The 18992-nt window shown below is 39.8% G+C and overlaps 1 protein-coding gene and 1 non-coding gene across 3 annotated transcripts in view; one reads left to right on the top strand and one right to left on the bottom strand.

Moving 5' to 3' along the window:
- Positions 1–18992, bottom strand: part of SWAP70 (switching B cell complex subunit SWAP70) — a 77410-nt gene that overhangs the window by 1865 nt on the left and 56553 nt on the right. For both annotated transcript variants that reach the window (XM_042957621.1, XM_042957622.1), the window contains exons 5-10: positions 17665–17811; positions 16417–16525; positions 14080–14261; positions 7883–7990; positions 6119–6285; positions 81–279 (exon numbers count right to left, since the gene is read on the bottom strand). In XM_042957621.1, the coding sequence (XP_042813555.1) occupies positions 81–279; positions 6119–6285; positions 7883–7990; positions 14080–14261; positions 16417–16525; positions 17665–17811 (912 nt within the window). The remainder of the gene's footprint in view (positions 1–80; positions 280–6118; positions 6286–7882; positions 7991–14079; positions 14262–16416; positions 16526–17664; positions 17812–18992) is intronic.
- Positions 777–861, top strand: TRNAR-UCG. Its single transcript has one exon. It is a non-coding gene; the product is annotated as a tRNA-Arg (tRNA).

Below are 18992 nucleotides of genomic sequence, written 5' to 3'. Positions count from 1 at the left end.
CAATGTTACGTTAGTTTCAGGTGCTTAAATGTTTGTTTTTGAAATTTTAAATGGGCGTTTGCAGGGACCAGTTGGATTACCTCATACTGCTCAAGCGCTTGTTTCCGCTCTAGCTCAAGTTGCTCCAGCTGTTCCATGGCTTCCTGAAGGGCCCGCTCTTTCAGGACGCGCTGATTCTCCAGCTCCTGTTTCTCCGCTTCAGTTGTCTGAATGGCCTGCTGCTGCTCCAGGTGCCACTTTTCCAGTTCAGCCCTCTTGGAAGACTCTTCCTCCAGCAACCTGCAAGGTGGGGAGCTCAGGACCAAACCTGCCCAGGCTTCCATGCCCGACCCAGCGGATGACGGAGCCACCGAGAGCAGCAGACAAGACCTGATGTCATCTAATCCACCCCCCTCATTTTGCAAGTTGGAAACTAGGGGCCACAGAGGCCCTTATTCACAGCGCTGGCAAGGTGCCCCATGTGTCCTGCCCTGCTCCTCTCTGTTTCACCCTTTTTTGAAAAAATAAAATAAAATAAAATAAAATAAAATAAAATAAAATAAAATGACATTTATGAAAGGTTTAATGTGCCACAACTGGGCCAAGAGCTAAGTGTATTTTCCCAATCAATCCTCACAGTAAACTTAAGTGCTATCAATATTCACACTTCAAAGATGAAGAAAGTGAGACACAAAAGTTAAATGACCTGTACCACATAATTTGACTGGCAGGTGGTAGGGCCAAGTTTTGAAATTTGCCTGGTTGCTACAACATTAAAATATTTCTCATCTGTGGGTGCCTGGGTGGCTCAGTCGGTTGAGCATCTGACTTCGGCTCAGGTCATGATCTCACGGTACGTGGGTTCGAGCCCCGCGTCAGGCTCTGTGCTGACCACTTGCTCAGAGCCCAGAGGCTGCTTCAGATTCTGTGTCTGCTTCTCTCTGCCCCTCCCCTGCTCGCACTCTGTCTCACTCTGTCTCTTCAAAAATAAATAAATGAAAAAAAAAATTAAAATTAAAAACATTTCTCATCTAGTACAAACATATTACCAAGGAAAAAGGTAACAAACTAATGATAATGAAAATGAGGGGGAAAGGAACCAACAAAAGGCAGAATAAAACAGATACCACTTACTGAACAATTACTACATGTCAGATACCTGACTTCATTATTGCTAACCCCCCATCAATTCTGCAAGGTATTTATCATCCCTCCAGATGAAGCAATAAAAATTCAGGATGTTTAAAAGTATGTCGCACAGGTAGTGGTGAATTTTTTTTTTAATTTTTTTTTTAACATTTATTTATTGTTGAGAGACAGAGAGACAGAGCATGAGCAGGGGAGAGGCAGAGAGAGAGGAGACACAGAATCTGAAGCAGGCTCCAGGCTCCCAGCTGACAGCACAGAGCCCGATGCAGGGCTCAAACCCACGAACCATGAGAGCATGACCTGAGCCGAAGTCAGATGCTTAACCACCCAGGCACCCCGGTAGTAGTGAATTTTAACCAAGGTTTGTGTGACTCTAAAATGTTATCTTGAATAACAGGCTACCTATCTAAGAATATCCAGCTACACAGGCATTTAAATAAAACTAACATACAGCCCAAACCTATACCCAAAGTATAGACAATGTACTTAGATGCCAGCCCAGGACAGGACACATCTCTAGTGGCTTGACCATCAGTATGCTCTTCTAAAACCAATGACTGAAGCCATAAAGTAACAGAATAGACACCCCTTATATCACCACTCCCAACTCCTCCACCCCCGGCCCCCACCACTGAAGAATTCCCTCTACAACATCCTGCAACGTGGTTATCCTACTGTGCTCAAATACTCTGTGGGATGGGCCACTCACTGCTTCAGGAATCAGGCGAGTTCACAATGGGTTCACAAACGGGAACCCTCAATCCTTCGAAAGTTCCACCTCAACTAGGAAGAGCTTTCCCACCCACTATCCCTAGTTCTACACAGGGCCATCCACTCCCTCCTTAGATGTCTCCTGGAGCATGATGCCCACAACTGAACACAACACTGCAAATGTGGCCTGGCCAGTGTTTTTTCACTCACTCAGTGTGTGTATATTGTGCACCTTTGTGTGCTTTTCTAGACACTGGGGATACAACAGTGAACAAGACTGGAAAGGCCTGTTTCTTCATCCTAGGGGTGAGAGTATGAAGGGGGAATGGACATTTGCAGGTGTTCAGGCTGCCCAGTCGGAATCCCCTCCATGTGTCCAAGGAATCTGCCACAGGAGGCATCTTGATGGGAAGCAGGGCCCACCTCCCACTACATAAGCCACAGGCCCAACCCCTGCCCTCCTGCCCTGTGGCAGCCAGGGCACAGTGGAAGCCCAAGCTGGGCTTGGCTAAGCAGATGCCCTTCCTGCAGCTCCAACCCTGAAGCAACTGATGCAAAGCAGAGATAGTGAAGAATTTATCTTGCCGGTGGCAGCAACAGCCAGGGCTGCATGACAGCAGAAGCAATGGTGACTCCCAACACACAGTGCCAATGCTGACATCAGCGGCATCCTGGGTGGACTCTCCCCTTGGCCTGGTTTGGGCTGTGGTTTGGGCTGCTCAGCTTCCCTTGGTCCATGCCTGTGTTCAGGCCTGGCCACCTGCCTTTCTTTGGAATTGGTGAACTATTCAAGAACCTTTTAATTAACTATTTTATTGCTCTAGGAAATCCCAGTTCATTTCTGTGGTTTCCAAATAAGACCCCTGAACAAAGACTAACTACTCTGTCCCTCCGTTTCCTCATTTATAAAAAAGGGATAGAAACTACATCCACCATCAAAGGTTTGTGGATGCATCAATTGTGATAGTGCATGTAAGGTACCTAGAACTGTGCTGACCACATCTAGGTGCTGGATAAATACCAGCTTGTGTTATTATAGTAGGACTGATACCTCATTTGCTCCAAATACTTCGTATTCACTAACACTACCTGAGAGCGTATGGGGTTTCTGGCAATCGTATCCCAGGAAAGTAATACCATGAATCTTCTCAAAGTCTCCTGGATCCAAGACTCCTGTTGTTACTTTAAAGCTATCTCCTGGGGCACCTGGGTGGCTCAGTTGGTTAAGCATCCAACTTCAGCTCAGGTCATTATCTCCCAGTTCATGAGTTCAAGCCCCGTGTCGGGCTCTGTGCTGACAGCTCAGAGCCTGGAGCCTGCTTTGGATTCTGTGTCTCCCTCTCTCTCTGCCCCTCCCCTGCTCATGCTCTGTCTCACTCTCAAAAATAAAATAAACATTAAAAAAAATTTTTTGAACTATCCTTAGTCTAAAACCATCAGTCTAGCCTGTCAATAGATCTTTTTGAATGCTTATTTTGACATTCTATACATTATACATCTTCCTCATCTGCAAAGGAAATAAAGGAACAGAAACCAACACACTGAGTAACTACCAAATACCAGACATTACACTAAATACTGTGCATGCAGTTCCTCCTCTAATCTTCACAACAACCCTGCAAGGTAGGCAACTATCCATAACTCTATAGATAAGGAACTGAAGGCTCAAAGTGGTGAAGTGACTTTTCAAAAATTACAGCTAGAAAGTACCAGAACTAAGAATCAAACTCAGATCTCACTCCACAGCTTGGTCCCTAATTGCTTTCAAATATATGAAAAAGTAGTATCACATAGAAGAGTGGCCTCTATTAGTAGAACTTGGATCCATTCATTCACAAAATATCCCTTGGTCTCTCACTATGTGCCAGGCACTGCATTAGTTGCTGGGAATACAGACATAACTTAACAGATCTAAAAATGTAGTGGGTAAAAGTTATAATGGGGCAGATTATGGCTAAGCCTCAAGAACTTTCCAATAATTGAGTTCTCCAAATATTAAACAGTTTTCTTCCGAGGTCCCATTTAGAAGACTCTAGACAACCTTCAATATTACACATCAAAATAACAACAACAACTACAATTCAATTAAAATATATATATACAGGGTGGCCTGGATGGCTCAGTCTAGTTAAGCGTCTAACTCTTGATCTCAGCTTAGGTCATGTTCTCACAGTTTGTGGGATAGAGCCCCACATCGGGCTCTGCACAGACAGCACAGAGCCTGCTTGGGATTCTCTCTCTTCCTCTCTCTCTCTGCCTGTCTCTCAAAATAAATAATAAACTTAAAAAAAAAAAATCATATGCCCTAGATGGCTTAAGTCAAGTTCTTGTATTTAAACAATTTACTACAAAAAATATCTCTGAGGAAACTTCAAACACTGACAGAGAAACGACTAACTTCTAGAAGAACAATGAGATACCAAATATTCTGAGAATGACTTGCTATTGCTTAAAGAAAGGTCAGGAAAGTTAACTAAAAAGCCCTCTACAAACACCCTCAACCTAAGATTATGATTCAGTTCAGCAGTGCTAGACATAAATGTATTCACTCGGCTCCATGATGCTTTCCTTTGATTTTCAACCCAGGAAGGCCTACCCAGAGGAGTGGGAGCAAGAAGAAAAGCCCCCTCTGACAATCTGACAAAATGTCCCACTGAATCAGGTCCAGCTTCTGTGACTTCAGGAAAGAGGCAAATCCACCTCACCTAATAATGACCAAATTTTATTCATCTCAAGTTCCAAAAACTAAGATGAAAAACAAATTCAGAATTCAGTAAATTTAGTAAAATTCACAAAATGTCTTTGCACACCAAGTTCTCTAATTTCAACTTACTGGAGCAGAGATGCATGTATTGGTTATATTTGTATTCCAAAGGTTGAAACCATTTTGCAAGTTACTTAAATCAGGTTATACAAAATAATTAGCCCAAGCTTTTTAAATAACAATACTCACGCCTGGCTCCTATCCAAAGATAATTTGATTCAACAAATCCAGGACACTGATTAAAAACTACTATACTAGCTTCAATGACCCAAAATTGTCTCTCACTCAAAACATCACTCATTCTACAAACTCAAAATAATACTTTAATAAATTTCTAGAACAGGGGCGCCTGGATGGCTCAGTTGGTTAAGCATCCGACTCTTGATTTCTGCTCAGGTAGTGACCTCACGGTTCATGAGTTCGAGCCCCGCATTGGATTCTGCACTGACAGTACAGAGCTTTCTCTCCCTCTCTCTCCACCCCTCCCTCACTCGCTTTCTCGCTTTCTCTCTCTCTCTCAAAATAAACAAAAAAAAAGACTTGAGGAGTCTGGGTGGCTCAGTGGGTTGAGCATCCAACTTCAGCTCAGATCATGATCTCACAGTTTGTGGGTTCGAGACCCACTCAGAATTGAGATGAATTCTCAGACACCATGCTAATGTTGTGGGGGTTGGGAGTGGGGGGGACCCTCCATCCCATCACATTAAAATTAAGAACCATAAGAGACATCCCCTGACAAGACATCTTAAAGAAAGCAAATGGGGAAACAAGTTAGAAACTGGAAGAGGGTAGCTCAAATTTTCCCTTTGGGGTCTTTATTCTACTTTGTCCTCCCTGCTGCCATGAAGACCACAAATTGAGAGTTCTCACCTGAGATCATGACTATCATAGATAATAAACCTGACTTTTAAAGCTCTGAGGAAAAGAAGAATCTAGCTTTCAAGAACTTCTAAAACTGAGGTGCCTGGCTGGTTCAGTCAGTAGAGTGTGGGATTCTTGATCTCAGGGTCATGAGTTCAAGCTCTGTATTGGGCACAGAGCTTACCAAAATAAGAAACTTCTAAAACTAAGATTTCAAGTAATAATTATTTAAGGAATTTCACCAATCCTGAATGACCAGATGGAAACTGCTTAATTCCTCATTATCCCTCGAAAGTAGCTGTAACTCTGGCCTGAAACAGGCCTCCACACAGTGGCCCTCTCTGGTCTGGAACATGTTGAGGAAGGTTCTCACCAGAGCTGCTCCTGGGTCCATGGACATTCTCATTCTAGACATGGACATTCTCACCAAACAGATCCACCAGACTGCTCTAAAATAGATAGAAGGCCTGTCGATAGCCCCAGAAGCAAGGGCCTTCCAGTGCCATAGATGGAGAATAAACAACTCAACCCGCCCAGCCTCCAAGGTCTCTCCAATCTAGCAGAGACACTCCTCCCTCTTCACCAGAATGTTAGTCATTCCTAGAAATTCCTAGAAAAGTACAAAAAGGCACAGTATACAAACTGATCTGGCACCTGGCCTGAAGCTTCCGCACAGTCTCTTCATCTTGCCGGGCCTGTCTCTCATCCTCGAGAGCCTCCTGCAGCTTTAGGTACATGTCTTCCAGCTCCTGTACTCGCTGCAAATACTGTTCCAGTTCAGAGGACTTCTGAGCAACCTGTTCTTCCATCTGTTGTCTGATCTGATGATATAAAAGGGTCATGTTTAAACTCAGGTTAACTTCACCCTCAGGGAAACTCTCCCACTCCTAACACCACAGCCTACCTTGCAGCTCAGCAGGGTGGGCAGGGCCTTGTCCTTCGCTCCTGGAACTGAAGATGGAGGAAGGAGGGCACCACACCCAGTACCAACACTAAGACCCAAGTCCAGGACACAAAGACACCCCAAGTCCAGGATGCAAAGTACACCCCAGATGCTGTGTTCCTGCCCTCTCTGAGTTTCTATCCCTTCCACTCTACACGTTAAGATTCAAGAGTCAAGAAAAAAATCATTCCCCTGTATAATTTCTCCTTAAATTCCTTTTTGTTATAAAGCCACAACCTCTTTACCCACAATCTTCTCTAAAAGGAATGAACCTCTGTCCAGTCAGAAGAGCCCAAGGGTTACAATAAAGGGGAAAGGAAAAGACAGACCTGCAGAGTCCTTGGTGCTTCCCTGGCTGCCTTGAGGCCCCTCCACTCCTGCCCTAGGGCACCTCCAGTCCTGGGGGGCCTCACGCAGCTATGTTAGTGCCCTAACAACTCAATGGTTTCTCCCTTCTGTATTAAAGTTTTGAATCTCTGCCTTAAAAATTGAAAGACAAGGACATCCAAATGTAATAGCACACACATTAGTGTATGTGTCTGGGGTTTATAAAATATTCACACTTGCTCACATCATCCTAAGAGTCATGAAAGATCACATGACAATGCCTCCAATTTAAAGAAGAGAAAACTAATGCTCAGAAGAAGGAACAGAGAGGAAAGAAACCCAGATGTTCTGGCTGTGAACACGGCAACTCCTTCGTATCACATCTGCCCCACTTGTGTACTTTCTCTCATAAAACAAACATGTCTGTTTCAACTCTAAGCAACAAAAAGTTACTTTAAAAAACATCATGAGCAGCTACTTAATGGGCACTGGACTCAGTACCCTCCCACAAATTACAACTCTGTGTAAGAAGACCTGTGTTCTAATTAACTATCTAACCACCTAGGGCAACCTGACTCTTGGATGTCTTGAGGGATGGGAACCTCTAAGATGAATCAGAGCTGCCAAGAACAGCAGACCAGAATTCCTATATTCTCATGATTTCAGAACCACCCCCCCCCCACTTTGCTCATTACAGAAGAGAAAGGTCATGAAACCCATGCTTACTTTTCCCCCTAGCTATTTATTTTCCAAGCCAGGCCTTTCTAAGAAGGAAAATAGGATGCTGTTAATAAATATATCAGGATGGCAAGGACTGTCCCAGGCAAACCAAGAGATACAGTCACCCTAATCACAGTAGTTATCACCCTATTCCATGAATTTCTATTCTGGGGTCCTAAAAGCAAGATTTATGTCTTTTACCTTTATATCCTGCCATGATGCCTAGCACATAGAAGGTGCTCAATAAAACCATAATGAACAAACACAGAACTTCCCCCAATAGCCCACTGCATGTCTATATAGCATAGTCCCACTGACAAGATGGCCTCACTCCAGTCTCCCAGGCCTTGACCCCTCCCCCTTCACCCAGAAAGAACCATTGTGAGCTAATGCAGCAGTGTTCCCAGGTTCCCAGCTGTAGCACTCACAAGCTTCTCTCGCTCCAGCTCTGTGCTGAACCTCGCCTGTAGTTCCACTTGAGTCTGAAGGCGTTTCTTTTCTTCTTCTGCTGCACGAGACGCTGCTTCTTCCAGTTTCTATCCAATCAAAACCCACCCACAGAAAAGCAGTAAGTAGGGGCGTCTGGGTGGCTCAGTCAGTTGAGCGTCCAGCTTCGGCTCAGGTCATGATCTCACGGTTCGTGAGTTCAAGCCCCGTGTCGGGCTCTGCGCTGACAGCTCAGAGCCTGGAGCCTGTTTCAGATTCTGTCTCCCTCTCGCTCTGCCCTGACCCTGCTTGTGCTCTGTCTCTCTGTCTCTAAAATAAATAAACATTTAAAAAAAAAAAATTAAAAAAAAAAAAGAAAAGCAGTAAGTATTAGAGTGGAGGTGTATTAGGAAAGAGAAATGGCCACACCTAAGTACATGGGAAAAGCAAAACATTCTTAATGTTCAATCAAGCTAGAATAAAAACCTTTAGATCCACTGGAATTCCATTCCAACAATTTTCCCAGTGAACATACAGAATGAATTAGGTAAATGAATGACTTGTTAAGTCTGAACAACATTTTGCAAAGAAAATTTTGTATAGTCATGGGGTTAAATTCACTTACAAATGCATTCGTGAGGTTCAACATCTATTTCTTCAGCTCCTTCTATAGTTTTGTCATCTCCCACGTTACTCCTTTAAAACTTTTTACCAGAGCTTGACTTCCAGAGGGTGGCAGTGAGGAGCTCCATGGACCCATTTCCCAGCAAAACACCCATAACTGGTGAAAATAATTTCAAAAAACCCCCGAAAACAACCATTTAAAGTCTCCAGAAATTAAACCAATTGCATATAGCAAATGGAGATTTATCCAAAAAAATGAGGCAAGCCTAGAAGACCAAAGGGTACCACCTCTACCTGGTGATGGGCTCAGGAAGCAGGGGTATCACACCCAGAAAAGCAGACCACTAGTTTCTGCCACCAGCTCCAGAGCATTGGCACAGAGGTTTGCCTAGGCAGAGATCTGGAGCTCTCCCCAAAAGAAATGACATTATGTAAAACAAATGTGTGGAAGTTCAAACTTAAAGATGCTCTTGAAAACAATGGAGATTTTAAGGAATTAAGAGGAGGCTCATAGCTCCAAAAGACCAACAAACTATAAACCACACACCAGGTGGAAGTTTAACAGAGAGAACCAGTTACAGAAAGTAAAGAGCCCTCATGTAATAGGAGTAAGTCTCAAAGACTACATATGGGCTTGAATTTAAATAATATCAGACTGTGGAGCAAGTTAGGCCCCAAGCCCTTGTTGAAAACAATAGAGCTCTAACAGCTAGATAGGATAGCAACAGAGGCATACAGCTTAACAGAGAGATTAGAGAAAGAAACACACAAAGAGAACCTTAACATCATGGTCACCTCAGGGTATCTCGTACATGCCCAAGGCTGTGCCTCTGATGAAGAAGACCGTCAGAGGCTTCACAGTGTGAAGAAACAGACCTCATTGAAACAGCCTAGCCAAGTCAGGAGACAAATGAATAAGCAACAACAGGCCCCAGGGGGAGGGGAGAAATCTATATCCAGAGTTGCTACAATATATTGTCTAAAATGTCCAGTTTTCCAAATGGAAAGATATTCCATGCTCGTGGGTTGGAAGAAGAAACATTGTTTAAAATGTCCATACCACCCAAAACAATCTACAAATTTAATGTAATCCCTATCAAAATTCCAACAGCATTTTTCACAATACTACAAGAATAATGCTAAAATTTGTATGAAATCACAAAAGAAGTGGTTTGAAAAAGAAGAACAAAACTGAAGGTATCACAATCCCAGATTTCAGGATATACCACACAAAGCTGTAGTAATCAAAACAGTATGGTATTGGCATTAAAAACAGACACATAGATCAACAAAACAGAACAGGAAACCCAGAAATAAATCCACAATTATATGGTCAATTAATCTAAAACAAAGGAGGCAAGAATATGCAATGGGAAAAAGTCTCTTCAACAAATGGTGTTGGGAAAACTGGACAGCAATATGCCAAAGAATGAAACTGGACCACTTTCTTACACCAAACACAATAATAAACACACAATAGATTAAAGACCTAAATGTGAGACCTGAGACCATAAAAATCGTGGAAGAGAAGGCACAGACAGTAATTTCTCTGACACTGGTCATAGCAACATTTTTCTAGATACGTCTCCTGAAGCAAGGGAAACAAAAGCAAAAATAAACTATTGGGACTACATCAAAATAGAAAGCTTTGGCACAGCACAGGAAACAATCCACAAAACTAAAAGAGAGCCTACTGAATGGGAGAAGATAGTTGCAAATGATATATCTGATAAGTGGCTCATATCCAAAATATATAAAGAACTGACACAACATCCAAAAAAAAAAAAAGCAAATAATTAATTAAAAATGGGCAGAAGACATGAACAGACATTTCTCCAATGAAAACATACAGATGGCTAACAGACACATGAAAAGATGCTCGACATCACTCATCATCGGGGAAATGAAATCAAAACCAAAATGAAACATCACCTCACACCTGTCAGAATGGTTAAAATAAAAAACACAAGAAACAAGTATTGGCAAGGATGTGGAGGAAAAGGAACCCTTGTGCACTGTTGGTGGGAATGCAAACTGGTGCAGCCACTTTGGAAAAGAGTATGCAGCTTCCTCAGAAACTAAGCACAGAATTACCATGTGATCCAGTAATCACACTACTGGGTATTTACCCAAAGAATACAAAAACACTAAGTCAGAAATATATATGCACATCTCTGTTTATTGCAGCATTATTTACAATAGCAAGATATGGAAACAACCCAAATGCCCATCAACAGATGAATAGATAAAGAAGTGGTATGTGTGTATGTACACATACACACACAATGGAATAGTACTCAGCCATGAAAAAGAATGAAATCTTGCCATTTGCAATGTGGATGGATCTAGAGGATCTAGTACAATGGTGGGTAAAATAGAGAAAGACTAATAACATGATTTCAGTTATATGTAAAAATTTAAGAAACAAAACAATGGAAATAAGAGAGAAAAAAAGACTCTTAAATATAGAGAACAAACTGATGGTTACCAGAGAGGAGGTGGGTGGGGGAATGGGTGAAATAGGTGGAAGGGATTAAGAGTACACTCATTGTGATGAGCACTGAGTAATGTGTGGAATTGTTGTTGAATCACTAAACACTTGAAACTAATATGACACTATATGTTAATTATACTGGAACTTAAAAAATAAATTTTTAAAAATAAATATTAAAAATAATAATAAAATAAAATGTCCAGGGAAAAAAGCGGGCAATAGACTGCCTCTGAAGGGGCCCTGGTGGTGGATTTAGCAAATATTTTATAAAAGTTTTATGTTCAAAGAACTCAAGGAAACCAAGCTTAAGGAAGTAATAGAAGGTATAACAATACCCTATCAAATAGAGATTATCAATAAAAAGATATAAAAATAACCAACTGGAAATTCTGGAGTTGAAAAGCATGATAACTAAAATGAAAACTTCACTAGATGTTTTCACCTTACATATTTGGGCTGCAAGAAGAATCAAAGATCAATTGATAGAAATGCAATTTGAAGAACAGAGAGAAAAAGGAATGAAGAAAAATGAACAGAGCCTCAGAGAAATGTGGGACACTATTAAGCGTACCAACATTCACATAATGAGAGTTTCCAAAGAAGAGGGAAGAGAGAAAGGAACAGGAAAAAATGTTTAAAGAAATAATCGCCGAAAACTTTCCCAATTTGATGGAAAACATTAACTGACACATCCAAGAATTCAACAGATTCTAGGATAAACACAAAGAGATATACACCACACCCATCATAATAAACCTGTAGAAAGACAAAGTAAAAAAGAAAATCCTGAAAGCAACAGGAAAAAAATGATTCATCACACACAAGAAAACATCAATAAAATTGACAGATGACTTCTCGTCAAAAACACGTAACTAGTTCTGGGCAAAGTACTGTAAACAGAAGTGACACTTCTGAGCTGGAGTAGTTAACTGCCAAACCCTTGAACACTTTTTCCTCTGTTACAGTGATTAGTAAGATTTGAAATAGTAGCTGTTGCATCAGCCTGGATTTCATAATTGTAAGTGTGTATACTCTGCTCCAGCAATCCCATCTCTGAGAATTTATTCTAAACACATACAGTAAAACCTTGGATTGTGAGTAACTTGTTCTGCAGTGTTCCGCAACACAAGCAAACATTTCTAATAAATTTATTGACAAATGAGCAATGTCTTGCAATACAAGTAGTACGTGACGCCAAACATCACATGATCATAAATGAGTCAATGGTTCTTGAAATTCACTTTGAGAAACAAGTGTTCTGTATTACAAGCATGTTTCTGGATCAAATTATGCTCACAAACCAAGGTTTTACTGAATTATTAGAACGTGTATAAAATGATACAGGTACAAAATAATTCCCTGTAGCATTGCCTATTTAATCAAAAGAGTAAAAATAACCCAAATGTTCATCAACAGGGGACTGGCATTGTTTTCTTCTCTTTCTGATAGTCCATTATTAATGTGTATAGATGTTACAGAACTTTGCATATTTTTTATTCTACAACTTTACTGAATTTATTAGTTCTAACAGTTTTTTGATGGAGTTAATAGTTTTTTCTATATATAATATCATGTCATCTGCAAATAGTGACAATTTGACTTCTTACTTTCCAATTTGCAGATCTTTTCTTCTTTTTCTTATCTAATTGCTCTGGCTAGGCCTTCAAATACTATGCTAAATAAAAGTGGTGAGAGTAGGTGTCCTTCTCTTATTCCTGAGCTTAGAGGAAAAGCTTATGATGTTAGGTATGGGCTTTGTATGCATTTATTATTTGAGATACATTCTCCCCACACCTGCTTTGTTAAGAGTCTTTAACATAAGTCAATGTTGAATTTGTCAAATGCTTTTCTGCAAATATTGAGATGATCATATGATTTTTATCTTTCATTTTTATAATGTAGTGTATCATACTTATTAGCAAACAAGATTAAAAAATGTGAAATGAGACATAAAAAAATAAAATACTGGGGAGGGGAAAATAAAAATGTTGAGCTTGAGAATGGGATCAAACTTAAGTTATCAACTTAAAACAGTGTTACAAATATAAGTTGTTATATGTAAGCTTCATGGTAATCACAAGGCTAAAACCTATTTTAAATATGCAAAAGATAAAGAGAAGGGATATAAACATAGCACTAAAAGAAGTCATCAAACCATAAAAGAGGAGAGCAAGAGAAAAAAGGAACAGAGAAGAACTACAAAAACAGCCAGAGAACAATTAACAAAATGGCAGCAAGTACCTATCAATAATTAATGTAAATACACTAAACTCTCCAATCAAAAGACAGAGTGACTGAATAGGGTTTAAAAAAAATTTTTTTTAATGTTTATTTTTGAGAGAGAGACAGAACGTGAGCAGGGGAGGGGCAGAGAGAGAGACACACACAGAATCCGAATACAAAGCAGGCTCCAAGCTCTGAGCTGTCAGCACAGAGCCTGACATAGGGCTTGAACTCATGAACCACAACAACATGAGTTCAGACACTTAACAGACTGTTAACAGTCAGACACTTAACAGACTGAGCCACCCAGGAGTCCCCAAAAGTATTAAAAAATTCTTTGTGAGTCTATTCAGAGGATATCACACAAAGTGTGGCATTTCCATGGACTGCAAAGGGAGAACCCCAACAGAAATGAGGGGGCTTATACTGTGAGCATCTCCCATACTCCAGGGCATAGGTGCTACATAGGAGGACACAAAAGGGTCTCTGATCTTGTCGTTAGCAGGTAGGTGTTCACTGATGGAAGGCAGACAGGCTCAAGTGCCCATACACTGGGGACCCACTACCACCCCAGAACCATGATATAACTGAGCAACAAGGTTTCCCAATGAACATCAATTATTCTTGTTGTTTTCTGGTCAATGAAATGTCTTGCCGACCTGAGATCCTCATACTTCCAAGGCTGGAAAAACCAGATTATCTCACTTAGTAACCTAGACACACTTCCTAAGAAAACAATTTACAAAAAAAATCTCTCTAAAATTGCATGAACCTGGTCTTGGTAGAACCAAAGCTTGTAAGTAAGGAAGCTGTGGCTCCTGCAATGAAACAGAGCGCCCTCCCTCAGCCCATTCCCACCTTCCTCACGGTCTCCAGCTCCTGCTGCTTATTTTCGTTGGCAGTCTGGAGCTCCTTCATCTGTCGCTCCAGCTCCTCCTGTTCAGCCAGCAGCTTCTTCCGGAGTTCTTTCCGACGTTGGCGGGCTTCTTTATGTGGTGGGGGGCTGCCCAACTTCAACAGATGGATAGTAGAGTGAATGGCTATAAAAAGTGTAAGATAAAAAACGGAATATACTGTTTATTCTTTGTAAGCCTAACATAAACATGGCACATTGGGAAGAAAACCAGAGACCCAGTGTAGATTCTGATTCTGCCACTGAGAAATGGTGTGACCTTGAGCAAGCCACATAACCTTCCACAGAATCAGTTTCCTCATCTCTAAAATTAAAGAGATGATTTCTAGAGTCCCTTCCAGCTCTAAAATTCCGTAACTGTACATCTGTGCTTAAATAGATACTTGATTCGGGAATATGACACACATTTGAAGAACTTCAAATACTTTCAATTAATTCCCTTCTCTCTATTTCCTCAAAAGGCCAAATAAGAACAAGACATATTTAGGGTTGAGATTATTAGTTCCTGATATCTGACTTGCTACCTGCTGGGTTTAATCTGCCCCTTATCTATGCCTTATGAAACCATCTCCTTATACACTCCCTTCCTGAGATGGTAATAATAGCTACCAGTTATTTAATAGTTGCTATATGTATACCTTTTATATGCATTATCTAATTTTTACATATTTTCCTGATTGTTTGAATTATTTAAATTTAATTTTTTGAACAGCTAATACTCTCACATTGTTCAAATTCAAAAGCATAAAAAGATCTACAGGAAAAGTCTCCCTCTTATTCTTATCCCCAAGTACTGGGTTCCCCTCTCCACTACCAACTAATGTTAACAATTTCTTCTGCATCTTTCCAGAGATATTTTAAGCATATGCAAATAAGGAGGTATATACACCTTCCACCTTCCTTTGACATAATACACCCTTCTGAGCTTTGGTTTTTTTCACTTAATTTATCTTGGAGAGATTTCCATTATCAGTACATCAAACATTAAACATAATGTACCTAACTCCACTGTGTTACTGTACCATAATTTATTCAACCATTTCACAATTAATGGATACTTAGGCTGTTTGCAATCTATCACAAACATTTCTGCAATGATGTGTCTTTTTTAAAATGTGCAAGTATAGGGGCACGTGGGTGGCTCAGTCGGTTAAGCATCCAACTTTAGCTCAGGTCATAATCTCACAGTTTGTGAGTTCGAGCCCCACGTCGGGCTCTGTGCTGAGAGCTCAGAGGCTGGAGCCTGCTTCAGATTCTGTGTCTCCCTCTCTCTCTCTCTGCCCCTCCTCCGCTAGCACTCTCTCTCTCTCAAAAATAAGTAAGTATTCTAAAAACATTTTTAATGTGCAAGTATATCTTCATTATCTAATTATTAGCCCTCACAAAAACCTTGAGAGGTAGGTACTATTATCCCTATTCTACAGAAGAGGAAAAACAGCTACAAAATTCCTAACTCAACTCAAGTGACCCAGGAAAGAGGACTTAAACCTAGGTGCACTTGCCTCAAACTCTTAAACCACATCGAAATGACCACAACTTTCAGTATAACAGTATTTTACTTATGTCCAAGAATACCATATTCGGAATCCCTTTTCATGATTTAAAAAAAAAAAAAATCTCATTGGAAGGGCTGGGGGGCTCAGTCAGTTAAGCATCCAACTCTTGGTTTCAGCTCAGGTCATAATCTCACAGTCTGTGAGTTAGAGCCCCACGTCTGGCTCTACACTGACAGCGTGGAGCCTGCTTGGGATTCTCCCTCTCCCTCCCTCTCTCTCTCTCTGTCCATCTCCCACTTGTGCTCTCTCTCTCTGAAAATAAATAAATAAGCTTTTAAAAAAGTTATTAAATCAAAAGTTTGTGTTCTTGAGATAATTATTTGAAACTAGTGATTTCTTGTGAAAATAACAAATCTTGAAAATTATTGGAAATATTCAAAAGCAACTGTATTATTCCTGTTTTCTGTATTATTAAAAATTCATGATGATCACTTTAAAATTCTTCATAGTCCTTAAAATGGGAAATTCCATTATCTTTAAATAATAAAAGTAAAAAAAAGAAACCCTAAAATGTATAGTTTATAATTTTCCCACAAGTTCATTATACAAATGAAATTGATGAAAAATTTGGGACTTCCTTTCACTTTATTTTTCTTTCAGTTACTATGCTGCATGTAGAAATAACTACAATGAGGGAACAACGCCTCATGAGATTAAAATGAGATTTAAAAATACAAAGTCAGAGCTCTCAAGTTATATCATGACAAATAATAAAAATTGCCTTACCCTGAATCCACTCCTGTTTCTTCTTCTTATCTGAGGCACTGATTTCAAAGGTTTTATCAAAACATTTTATGAGAAAAAGGCATTTCTTCCCATCTTTGTCAGGTAAGGACTAACAAGGAAAGCAAAATTAGTTATTTTTAATTTTATTTCTAAGCATTGAAATTAAGTTCAATCTTAACTATTTACACAAATCTTGCTGAAATTCAACATCAATAAAAAAAGTCCATAAGAGCATATTTCTAATTTACAAAATACTGTCCTCTAGGCAACATTACCTATGGTAATAAATAACCCTGATTAGCATACTTCATCTGGACTAGGAGAACCACCAACACCTGATAGGGACACTATGCTTTGGCTTTCCTAAGCACAATGACTCTTGTACGTGAGCACATCCTTTATAGGAACCCTGGAAGGTATACCCACGTATTGACTCCAATGGGCTATGAGACTTCTAAGCCAGGGTGATTCCCACATCTGCCTAATGCAGATCCACTCTCTTTGACCTGGGATGTTAGTGCTAGCAAGCTGTAGCTCCTCTCCTATATCCTTATAAGTAGACTGGTATGGCCTATGATAATCTCGTGAGTATCCATGTGTAGTTGAATCTAAGAAGACCGCTTAGTGGGCAGTGCAAACCCAGAGGCATTAATATATCTATACTATTTCATCCATCAAAATACACTGTCATTTATGAGTGAGATGTTAGGTATTTTAAATGTTCTTCAAGAAATACAAATATGGTGATAGTTTAGATATAAATTAAAAACTCAAAATTACTGTTCTTGAAGACTTCACTTCTTTACCGAATTAATATCTGGGAATAAAGTGTACTGAAAGTCACCCAAAATACTCAAAGGTAATGCTCCCATTTTCATTAGTTTTATTTACTATACTCAAAATGGCCCAGATGTCATGGTATATTCATGATTTCAAACACTGTCTTACTGAATAATTTTGTGCTTTCTTTTTTATGACTCCATTTTATTCAATAAATGATTCCTTAAATGTACAAACAAATCTGATTTAATCCCTATACTTTTTCCATGAGATAGAAGATAAATTCACATTATAAAAAACTTTTGTCAGGTATCTCTGGTTTTTGGTTCAGAAACTATGGCAACTGTATGCCTATGTTATTTTAGAAATGTAAATTTTAAGATTCTTTCAAGACTCTGAAGTCTAGAAGGAATATAAAACACTTGGGCAGCAGGGGGCAGCAACAGAAAGAAGTAACAGTAGACTGACCTCCACACAGCAGTTTTCATCCAAGAGAATGTCTCCTTTCTTATCTTTCAGATCTTCACCCACATAATAAGAAATTATGTTGGGTTTTAGTACAAACCAGCGTTCAGTCCAGTTTTTCCGTCTATGGCCTTTTTTCATCATGTAACCCTATGAAAGATTAAATTTTATATAAATACCTGTTCTTTTTCTTATAAGAGCTGATATCTCTTCCTGAATACATGAATATCAGTGGTTCTTGACCTCTGGAGATCATGAACCCACTGAGGATCTATGAAGGCCAGGGGCACTATACCCAGTCAAATTCATGCTAATACACGCACACAAAAGTTTACACAGAATTCTGGGCATGCAGAGACAACCCCTCTAACTCCACCCCATGCTACATACAGAGAGTAGCCTTAGGACTCCTGGTGCTAAAAACATTGTGATTTTTTAAAATTCCTTATCTTTTAGGGATACCTATTGAAATATTTATAGATAAAATGAAATATCTGGGATTTGTTTCAAGATACAGGAGAGGCAAAAGTAGGAGGGTAGGATTAACTATGTGTTGGTAGTTACTGGGGCTGGGTGAATGGTATATGAGGGTTCATTATACTATTCTGTCCATTCTGATTAACACACACACACACACACACACACACACACACACAAACCCTAACAGTGATTCTCAGCAAACTAAAACCTCAATCAATGAAAATATTAAAGTTGGCCAAATATATCTTTCAACCAATCACCTTCTGGCACCAACCTACCCTTCCTACCTGACCTCTCACTATTCTGGAGGATGAACTCCTCCAGATGAGCAGAAAGAAAAAGAACTGGACCAAGTAGTTAGGATTCTGGCTTCTACACTTGCACTTCTATACTTTCTTCCCACAAATCAGTCACAAAGGTATATAACTCATATTTTTACTTCAGCAAAATTATAATTATAGGCCAAAGCCCTTCAGGGTTGTCTGAGAATAGATGAATTTTAAATAGTAAATGTACAAGTGCTGATACCCTATAGCAGACTATTCATTATCATTATATAATATTAGCTTGACTGTATCATTTGGTTATTATACCAAGTTCTAATCATATTACTTGTTCAGCTTCCTCATCCTTGGACATTTAAGCAAAAGCTATCTCATATTGAAATTCATCTGTAGTCCAATTATCCTGCCATCCTGGTGGGCCTAGAAGTCCTCTTTGGACACAGACCATGTCTCACATCTCTTTGTAGCACCAAAAACCTATACAAATGAAACCTCAATTAATGTTTCTTGATGGGTTCAATTAGGGAAAAAGAGCAAAGACACAACTTCACCTACTGAGCAAATAAA

The sequence above is a fragment of the Panthera tigris genome, chromosome D1, assembly GCF_018350195.1.
Source record: "Panthera tigris isolate Pti1 chromosome D1, P.tigris_Pti1_mat1.1, whole genome shotgun sequence".
Taxonomy (NCBI): Eukaryota; Metazoa; Chordata; class Mammalia; order Carnivora; family Felidae; genus Panthera; species Panthera tigris.
This window is presented reverse-complemented; position numbering and strand designations above follow the sequence as displayed.